Source organism: Mandrillus leucophaeus, unplaced genomic scaffold (genome assembly GCF_000951045.1).
Source record: "Mandrillus leucophaeus isolate KB7577 unplaced genomic scaffold, Mleu.le_1.0 Scaffold282, whole genome shotgun sequence".
Lineage (NCBI taxonomy): Eukaryota > Metazoa > Chordata > Mammalia > Primates > Cercopithecidae > Mandrillus > Mandrillus leucophaeus.
The window spans coordinates 935,678-946,456 of record NW_012102943.1 but is presented as its reverse complement, the minus strand read 5'-3'; the positions used below and the strand labels follow the sequence as shown (position 1 = coordinate 946,456).

Sequence of the window (10,779 nt, the reverse complement as noted above, 5' to 3'; positions counted from 1 at the left end):
AGCCACTGCGCCCGGCCGGATTTAGGAGTATTCTAATCCTGATGCTTACTCAAGACAGGAAGCCTCCTATAGTGTTTCTCTGCTCGCATAAGGCTTACTGTTGCAAGTGACCTCCAACTTCTACCATCAGGTCCCAGATCTTCCCTCTGGGGTCACACAGAGCCAGGCTGTTCCCTCAACCCAGGCAGCCCCTCAGAGATCTGAGCACAGTGGCCTGTGTTCCCAACATTTCTCTTCTCCAGGCTGAACCCTGCCAGCCATTCTCACTGTCCTGCACTTGAGATGTTTTCCAGTCCCTTTGCCACCTGGAAGGTCCAGCTGATGGGGCATGTCCAGAGGCAAGGCATGACTTAAAGGGGTTCTAGCCCCAGCATACCACTAAGTTCCTGTGTAATGAGCTCCCTCCCCTGTATAATGAAGCGACTCAACTTGACAATTCCTGGGGCCCTTCAAGTCTCAAGGTTAAGGATTCCACAGGTAATGGTCAGGGCCAAATGACATCACCATGGTAACTCTACCAAAACAAACTAAAGACCGGCAGATGCATACAGTTAACCTATCTTTCATAAAAGGTGTGTTTCTGAAAAACGTGTCTAAGCTAAGACCATTTTAATGTGTAGGGGGGCACTCCCTGCAGTCTTCCACCCAGCGAATACCTGAGGGCAGGGTCTGGACCCGATTTCTCCCTGTACCCCTGGCAGTGCCGAGGCCACAGCCTCCCTGCACACAGTAATCTCCCCCAGCAAGTCGACTGAGTGAATAAAATCTAGCAGAAAATCTTTTAGTAATAAATAACCATGCAATTTAATAGAGCAATTAGTTTATAACTACAGAGCCTTTTTTTTTTTTTTTTTTTGAGATAGATTCTTGCTCTGCCACCCAGGCTAGAATGCAGTAGTGTGATCTCAGCTCACTGCAACCTCTGCCTCCCGGGTTCAAGTGATTCTCCTGCCTCAGGCTCCCAAGTAGCTGGGATTACAGGCACGCGCTACCATGCCTGGCTAATGTTTGTATTTTTGTGGAGACGGTCTCACCATGTTGCCCAGGCTGGTCTCGAACTCCTGACCTCAGGTGATCTGCCTGCCTCGGCCTCCCAAAGTGCTGGGATTATAGGCGTGCCTGGCCCAGATCCATTTGAAAGAAGTGACTTTAAATTCCAGAATTTTGAATATTTACCTGAACATATTTCATATTTATAATTTAAACTAAAGAAAATTTAGAGAAAACTTGTGTACACCACCAAATCTTTCCTGCTGCTCTACCCACTCCCTCTGGTAAAGGAAGAAATGGAGGCAAAGAGAGGTGAAGGGTGAGTGACCAAGTTAGAATGAGGAAAAGGAAATCCCGGACTGCAGGTTACATTCAGTCATCCCATCGCTTAACATCCTTCAATCTAGAATTGTTCCCCTGTCTTTCCTCATGTCTCATGGCCTTGACATTTGACGAATATAGGCGGGAAATTCTATAGAATGTCCCACAATTTTCATTTCTGGGTAATTTTAAAGCCTCAGTATCATCCCTTTAGAGAAGCCTTCTCTGATCCCACAGCCTTGGTTAAGGTCAAGGCTTCTCTGATCCCACAGCCTCGGTTCTATTGTGTCCTTTCGTGGCACTGTAAACTTTTCATAGCACTTATAATTGCAATAAGTAGTTCTGTGTAATTGTGTTTAGCGTCTGATGTCCTATCTCAGTCAGGAGAGGCTAAATCATGTGGCCATAACAAACAATGGCAAAGTCTCAGTGGCTTAAGACAAAAGGTTTATTCTGCCCTCACTACCTACCCATTTTGTGTGGCAGGGAGCTCTGCTGCCCAGGGATTATCCAGGGATAATCATCCAGAGATGAGGCTGATGGAACAGCCATTCTAACAGTCCTGTCACTTAGCTAGATGGAAAGACCTTGAGGGTCTTGAACTGGCAACTAAATGCTTGCCCTAGAAGTGACACTGGTTCTTCTTTCTACAACGCATCAGCCAGAATGTGTTCCGTGGTCCTGCCCAACCATGAGGTGGGCCCAGAAAGGCAATTAATCTAGCAGCATCAACAGCTTTTACTCTTCCCAAATAAACTCTCGGCTTCATGAAAGCAGTTGCCAGCTCTGCTTGTTTTAACTAATGTGCCCAGCACACAGTGCCCTGATAAAAGTATGTGTTCAACAGATAAAGGACTCCATTCTTGGCAAAATGAGTAAGGGACTCTTAGAACAGCAACAAAAACCTAAGGTAGGCACTCACTCTGGGATTCACCAAAGTTAGCTGAGCAGGAGAAAGACAGGGGGTGGGGGCACCTGGACTTACCTGTTGTGCCCATTTCTTCTTTTCCTCCTCATGTTGCTGGAGAATTCTGGTTATATCCTTCTGGTGCCGCTCAGCCTCCTCGGATGCACAGAGCTGGACAGTTACAGCTAGAGATGAAAAAGCAAAAAAAAAATCTCACAGAGTGGAAGTACAGTCAGAGCTGGCAGAGAGCGTGTGGGAAATGGGGCTAAGGAATGAGAACTCTGGTCTCTGCCTCAAGAATGATCTCAGGTGGGACCAGTCTCCAGAAACAGCCCCTCAAGTCTCTTTGGATTTGGAGATCCTCTTTCAAGGAATAAGCCAATGGTCTCATTTTGTCCCGGTCTCCATGTTCTATCCCATTTTAAAAAAAATCAGTTGCTGGCCAGATATGGTGGCTCACATCTGTAGTCCCAGCACTTTGGGAGGCTGAGGTGGGAGGATCACTTGAGACCAAGAGTTGGAGACTAGACTGGGCAACATAGTGAGACCCTATCTCTTAAAAAAAAAAAAAAAAAAAAGGCTGGGCATGATGTCATGCACCTGCAGTCCCAGCTACTAGGGAGACCAAAGCAGGAGGATGGCTTGAGCACAGGAGTTTGAGGCTGCAGTAAGCTATGACTGCACCACTGCACTCCAGTCTGGGCAACAGAGCAAGACCCTGTCTCTAAAATAATAATAACAATAATTTAAAAATTAGTTGTTGATGCTTAACAACTGGGGAGTTTTTACTTAATAATTCTGATTTCCAATTTTTCTTGAAGAATCCAAAGAAGAACTGGCCATGTATGCCTTCATGTCAACCATGGGCTGGAGCCAGAAGCAGCTGCCTCCTCTTCGGCTGGCCAAGATGTGGCTGTGCAGTTGGCTACAGTCTTCACCTCCTGCTATTATTAAAAATGCATACAAAGGGCCACGTGTCATTTGCTTTACCTGCTGGGGCCCATGAGCATCTGAGTGTGTGGCCCCTCACCTTTATCGTCTCCTCAGCTGGTAGTAGAGGGTGCTACTTGAGAGCAGGAAGCAAACACAACCAGGAAGTCTAGCCCCTGCTTAAGGAAACTCCAAAACAGGCTCCGCCAATGCCACACCACCGAGTCTATCAGATGCTAGGTAGGACCTAGGGCAGTGGCCATCCTCTCAGTGCCTCAGTTACCTAATACATGGGATCAGGATAATTATGGCACCTACCACATGAGTGAGGCTGAGATGATTAAATCAGGAAACAATGGCAATAAAAATAACAAAAGCAGGGTAGGAGGACTGAGAACTTACCATGCCTGCAACATGTCCAGCACTGTTCCAAGTACCTCAGAGGGATGACTGACTCACCTGCTCCTCACAGCTACCCAATAGTCGTGAGTAATGTTATTACCCCCAACCTACAGACGAGGAAGCTGAGGCTCAGAGGAGTCATGCTACTTGTTCAAGGTCACCCAGTTCAAAATTAAGGAAGCAGGGATATGAACCTACACAATCTGTTTCCACGGCAAATACTCCCAACTACCACCTTATCCTGCTTGCTTGTGCACAAAAGGAAATGTAGGCCAGGCACGGTGGCTCACACCTGTAATCCCAGCACTTTGGAAGGCCGAGGTGAGTGGATCACTTGAGCCCAGGAGTTCAAGACCAGCCTGGACAGCATAGTGAAACCCTGTCTCTACTAAAAATACAAAAAAATCCCAGCTACTCGGAAGGCCGAGGCAGGAGAATCACTTGAACCCGGGAGGCAGAGGTTGCAGTGAGCCAAGATGGCACCACTGCACTCCAGCCTGGGCCACAGAGACTCCGTTTCAAAAAACAAAAATACTTGGTGCAGGCGGGTTGCAGTGGCTCACGCCTGTAATCCTAGCACTTTGGGAAGCCAATGAGTCTGCATTGCTTGAGCCTAGGAGTTTGAGACTGGCCTGGGCAACATGGTGGTTGCCCAGGCACTTTGGAAGTACTCAATAAATGTTCCTTATTATTCAGGAAATGTTCTCTAAATGTTTATCAGTGCTCACGACAAGCATTAGAGCCTAATACTAGTGTTGTTGGCATTATTATTAATGTTAGCATTATTATTAGAAAATTCCATCAGCAAGGTCTGGCAACGGATATGGAAGAAATGTGAGGATGAGGACGACCCCAATGCTGGTCAGTCCTGTCAGGACAGGAGGAGTGAGCTGGTGCCACTGAGTCCCAGAGGCCATGAGCAGATAGACAGAGGTCAGGTGATGGCAACAGTTAAGATCAGAGAGCCCTGAATTCTCACAATTCATTTGGCTCAAATTTTGGTCCACAAGATTAGTACCAGATTGACCCCAACTGAAGAGAAGCTTATTAGAAATCAATCAATCAATCAATCAATCAATCAATCTATCTATCTTTCTTTGCCTGGCGCAGTGGCTCACACCTGTAATCCCAGCACTTTGGGAAGCCGAGGTGAGTGAATCACTTGAGGTCAGGAGTTCCAGACTAGCCTGGCCATGGTGAAGCCCCATCTCTACCAAAAATACAAAAAATTTAACTGGGCGTGGTGGCAGGTGCCTGTAATCCCAGCTACTTGGGAGGCTGAGGAAGGAGAATTGCTTGAACCTGGGAGTTGGAGGTTGCAGTGAGCTGAGATCCTGCCAGTGCACTCCAGCCTAGTAACAAGAGCAAAACTCTGTCTCAAAAAAATAAAAATAAAGATAAAAAATGAATATATGTATAGCATATATATATTTTTTATTAAAAATGCAGCTTCTTCAGCCCCACTGAGATTTTTATTTATTTGGTCTGTGGTAGGTCCCTAGAATCTGCATCTTTGAAGTTCTCCAGGTAATTTTTCCTTTTTTGAGACAGGGTCTTGCTCTGTTGCCCAGGTTGGAGTGCAGTGGTGCAATCACAGCTCACTGCAGTCTCAACCTCCCTGGCTCAGATGATCCTCCCACCTCAGTTTCTCAAGTAGCTGGGACTACAGGCACGCCACCAAGCCCAGCTAATTTTTTGTGTGTGTATTTTTGGTAGAGACAGGGTTTCACCATGTTGCCCAGGCTGGTCTTGAACTCCTGGGCTCAAGCATTCCATCCACCTTGGCCTCTCAAAGTGCTGGGATTTTAGGCAAGAGCCACTGCACCTGGCCTGGATAATTCTTATATACAATCAGATTGGATTTTGTGGTTCAATTACTTACGCGGTACTTGAACTTCACCTACAATATTCCCAACAGCCTCTAGGCTGTAACTAAACACCTTCAGAGATAGGGAGCTCCTCCTATTACCAGGTAGCTCTGACGGTTTTAAATCAACAACCACACAAAACATTCTTTGAGAATGAGCTGAATTCTGCCTGCATGTTGCTGCTACCCTGAGGCCTTAATACTGACCTCTGTATCACACTAAACAAGGCTCATCTTTCTTCTCCATTAGGGCACTTCAGACACGTGGAGAAAACTGTTGTTTTATGGCAACATATATGTTTTTCTGGGTGTAGTAATTTTTATTTTCATACCATGCAAATTTCAAATAAAAGAAAACAAAATAAAATATTATTTCATTGTATTTAGCTCTACTCATTTGAAAAAGAAAATTACATATTTAAGTTAGAAGGTTCCCAGACAATCCATTACAAATTAAAATCGATTTTAACTTATTTTATATATATATTTTTTCTTTTTCAACTTTTGTTTAGATTTAGGGGTACACATGCAGATTCATTACCTGGGTATATTGGGTGATGCTGAGTTTTGGGATACAAATGATCCTGTTACCCAGGTACTAAGAATAGTACCCAACAGTTTTTCAACCCTTGTTCCCATCCCTCCCTCCCTATGGCCACATCTTCTTTCCAGATGAACATTCTCTGTTCCTTTAACTGTTCCTTATAGGACATGCTTTCCAGATTCTTCACCAGTCTGATCTTGCTCCATTGCACTCCCTCCAATTTTTTTCTGGATCCCTTTAAAAATGTACTTTCTAGAAACATATATAGCACTCTAGGTGTGGTATCAACAGCCCAGAATAGGGAAGCACAGGTCAGGACTATTACCTCCCTGATTTTAGACACAATACTCCTATTAAGGTAACCTATCTAAGATCTCATGAGATATTTCAGTAGCTATATCATCTGTGTTGATTATAAGGTAGGAAACCTCATAGATGGCGGTTGGGGCCTTTGTGGGGCTGGCTACTCACCTGTGTCCCCATTGAGGGGACCTAATTCCTGGGGCTCTGGTCTGGGTGGCTGTTCTGGTTCTGGTTCTTGGCGCTTCTGGAAGAAATGAGGTAACAGTGAGGTGTGGGTAGAGGGTGGGAGGTCAATGCGAGGATGGGCTGCTACAATGGGATTCTTCCAAAGGCAAGGCAGGACCTTCAGTTACACTAGACCCTGCCCCATGCCCTGTGCATTAGGGCTGCCTTGCAGCCCCAGGCAGCAGACCCTCTATCAGGGGAGGGGCCCTAGAACAGGACTTCTCATCCCTGTCAGGGAAACCCAAGGGGGAGTTTGACACTGCTTGACCTGTCCCTAGATCCTTGCAGTCTGGCTCCTGTTACCATCCCTGGGGGCCTCCCAGACCACCTCTTTCTTCTCCTAGGATCTGGCCAGACCTGCTATTATCCTCACTCCAGCTATGCACTTGAGGTGCCCTAAAAACCTCCCGACCCTCAATTCAGAGATGAGTTTTGTTTGGAGAAAACTCAAACCATTTTTCTTCTGCTCTCACACCACAATAAGCATCCACATGCAAGAAGACTTCCGTGTGTGTGGGAGGCGCTCTCCCCACCGCCAAACAAACAATCAGCTCTGCAGCGGACATCAGTTCTGACACTACCTACCCGGAGACAGTGTCACAAGTCTGGGCCTCCAGAACTTTTGATAGATGGGCTTCAAGTTGAGGTTTCCTTGACCTCCTCTTTGAGTTTGATTAATTTGCTGGAGTGGCTCATAGAACTTGGGAAGACACTTACAGTGACTGGTTTATTATAAAGGATAGTACAAAGGATGCAGATGATGAGATGCATAGGACAAGGTATGGGAGAAAGGGCGGGAGCTTCCATGCCCTCCTTGGGGGCCACCATCCAGGAAGCTCCACGTGTTCAGCTATGCGGAAGCTCTCCAAACCCAATCCTCTTGCGTTTTTCATGGAGGCTTCGTTACGTAGGCATGATTGATTGAACCATTGGCCATTGGTGATCAACTTGACATTCTAGTCCCTCTCCCCTCCCCAGAGGTTGTTGGGTGGGGCTGAAAGTCCCAAACCTCTAAGAGGAATAACTAATACAAAAGGGCTTTCTGCATCACAAAGCAGTGTCAGTGGCTCCCAGATTTCATAAATGAGTAATTTTTAAAAAAATTTAATTAATTAATTAATTAATTAATTTTGAGACTGAGTCTTGCTCTGTCGCCCAGGCTGGAGTGCAGATGTGCAATCTCGGCTCACTGCAACCTCCACCTCCTGAGTTCAAGTGATTCTCCTGCCTCAGCCTTGCAAGTAGCTGGGACTACAGGCACCTGCCACCTCGCCCGGCTAATTTCTTGTATTTTTAGTAGAGATGGGGTTTTACTGTGTTAGCCAGGATGGTCTTGATCTCCTGACCTTTTGATCTGCCCACCTCAGCCTCCCAAAGTGCTGGGATTACAGCCGTGAACCACCGCGCCCAACCTTTTTTTTTTTGTTTTTGAGACAGAGTCTTGCTCTGTTGCCCAGGTTGGAGTGCAATTGCATGATTTCGGCTCACTGAAACCTCCGCCTCCTGGGTTCAAGTGATCCTCAGCCTCCAGAGTGACTGAGACTACAGGCATGTGCCACCACACCTGGCTAAGTTTTGTATTTTTAGTAGAGACGGGGTTTTGCCATGTTGGCCAGGCTGGTCTTGAAATCCTGGCCTCAACTGGTCTGCCCACCTAAGCATCCCAAAGTGCTGGGATTACAGGCATGAGCCACTGTGCCTGGCCAAATGAGTAATATTTTTTAATGGGAGAGTTGATATGGGCTGATAAACAAGGATGCTGAAAAAACCTATTTGTAGATTATTATTATTTTTAGACGGAGTCTCACTCTGTCGCCCAGGCTGGAGTGCTGTGGCTTGATCTCAGCTCACTGCAAGCTCCACCTCCCGGGTTTACACCATTCTCCGGTCTCAGCCTCTTGAGTAGCTGGGACTACAGGCACCTGCCACCACGCCCAGCTAATTTTTTGTATTTTTAGTAGAGACGGGGTTTCACCATGTTAGCCAGGATGGTCTCGATCTCCTGACCTCGTGATCTGCCTGCCTCGGCCTCCCAAAGTGCTGGGATTACGGGTGTGAGCCTCTGCACCTGGCCTAACTTTGTATTTGTAGATTATTTGTAGATTATTTGTAGATTATTACCGTTTTAGATTTTTACCATCTAAAATCTATTTTTTTTAGATTTGTAGATTATTTGTAGATTATTGCCATCATTTTATAAAATAAAGGACATTTTAATCTTCCAAAATATAGTAAGGAAAAGCTTAAGAACAGTCTTCCAGGAAAGGAGAACTGATATGCTTACTGAACATTACACACTCGCTCACACCATCATTTTCTCATTTCATGCTGGAGAGGTAAAAAGTTGGTTGAAGTCTGGTGGTGGTCACTGGACCAGGATTTGGGTAAAAAAAATGTAAGCCCTTTTGTATGCTTTTCAAGATGCTCTCACAAAGAAGAGAAAGAGAGAGAGAGGGACGAAGGAAGGGAAAGGACAGAAAGGAAGGAAGGAAGATGTTCTAGACTCAATTTTAAGAAACACTTTTGAAAAACAAGTCAGGCCTGGGCGCAGTGGCTCATGACTGTAATCCTGGCACTCTGGGAGGCCGAGGTGGGCAGCTCATTTGCAGTCAGTAGTTCGAGATCAACCTGACCAACAAGGCAAAAACTCCTCTCTAATAAAAATACAAAAATCAGGCGGGTGTGGTGGCGCACACTTGTAATCCAAACTACTTGGGAGTCTGAGGCATGAGAAATGCTTGAACCCAGGAGGTGGAGGTTGCAGTGAGCCGAGATCTCGCACTCCAGCCTGGGCAATAGAGTGAGACTCTGTCTCAAAAAACAAACAAACAAAAACACAAGTCAAACTATGAAGAGGCTATGAAAATGTTCGACAAAAATTATTTTAAATGTCCTAAACTGAAGAACCACTGAAATACTTCTAGAAAGCATGCTTCTCACTGGGGTGGGTATCAAGGGAAGTCTTCTAGAATAGTCTGCTTCTCCCCCATGGTGCTGGGCACAGAGCCTGGCATATGTAAGCCCCTGGAAGACTGAGTGAGGCATGGGGCCTCCCCCAGGTCCTCGTGCCCCAAATCTGTGAGTAACTGGGCAGACCTGACAATTTAGCTCCCCCACCACCCTGGTGAAGACTCAATCCTCCCTTTCAGGGGAGAGGAGGAAGCCTGGTCCAGGCACGACTCAGAGAAGCTGTCAATGCCAGAATCTGGGGAAGTGACAGCAGCCAGCCTCCCCACCCTGGGCTGGGGGAAGGAGGGAGATAAACACAAATGGTTGTCTCTTCTTTGATGCCACCACTGATTAGCTGAACTCAGACAATGTTTTTATGGGAGCCAGAAGGCCTAGATTCTAGTTCCAGCTCTGTTACAAACTTGGGCAAATCCCTTCACGCTCTGTCTTCTGCTTCCTCCTCTGTGAGGTGGGGATGAGGATCCCATGGTGTTCAAACTCTAAGCTCTCATCTCAGCTCCTCTCAACAGCACTGTGAGGCAAAGGTCACTACAGGCGAGGAAACTGAGGCTCAAGGAGGTTTAAGACACTGTCACACTGTGCCTTAATGTTCAAATCAGCATTAGAACCAGGTGTCAGAATATTAGAGACTGCAGAGCAGAGTGGTTAAGAACTCTAGAATTCTAGAATCACATAGGTCTGGGTTCAAATACTAAATCCAACACCGTGTGACTGTTTGACCTCTCCATGCCTCGGATTTCTCATGAGGCTCTTTTAGGATGAGATGAAATAACGCAATTGCAGTGTCTGGCACATATTAAGAGCTCAAATATTGCATAAGACAATTGCCACGTTTCAGAGACATGGCAAGAACAAATATTCCACATGATCTGCTTTGGCAGACCTCTTGGGCGGCCCCTGGGTCTCAGGTTTTATCATCTGAAATAAGGTCATAAGCTCATGAAATGCTGCCTTCTTTCAGATAACCACCACCAGAGAATGGTGGAGAACTCTTCTCCACAAACAGCTTTCAGACCACAGGCAGCACGTGGCCTTGTACTTGAGTCCCCAGCTCTTGACAAAACAAGATAACTCCTTCAGAATGGCAGTCAAGGCTATCACCATCTGTCCCCAGTCTACCTCCACTCCAATTTCTTTTTTTTTTTTTCTGGCTTTTTTTTTTTTTTTTTTTTTTAGATGGAGTCTTGCTCTGTTGCCCAGGCTGGAGTGCAGTGGTGTCATCTCAGCTCACTGCAACCCCCGCCTCCCAAGCTCAAGCAATTCTCCTGCCTCAGCCTCCCAAGTAGCTGGGACTACAGGCATGTGCTACCACACCTGGCT

At 46.2% G+C, this 10,779-nt stretch overlaps 1 protein-coding gene across 1 annotated transcript in view; it reads right to left on the bottom strand.

Annotated features, from left to right (window-relative positions):
- CCDC69 (coiled-coil domain containing 69) overlaps window positions 1-10,779 on the bottom strand; it is a 61,935-nt gene that overhangs the window by 27,427 nt on the left and 23,729 nt on the right. The window contains exons 2-4 of the mRNA XM_011985408.1: window positions 6,433-6,508; window positions 2,297-2,403; window positions 1,228-1,271 (exon numbers count right to left, since the gene is read on the bottom strand). Of these exons, the coding sequence (XP_011840798.1) occupies window positions 1,228-1,271; window positions 2,297-2,403; window positions 6,433-6,508 (227 nt within the window). The remainder of the gene's footprint in view (window positions 1-1,227; window positions 1,272-2,296; window positions 2,404-6,432; window positions 6,509-10,779) is intronic.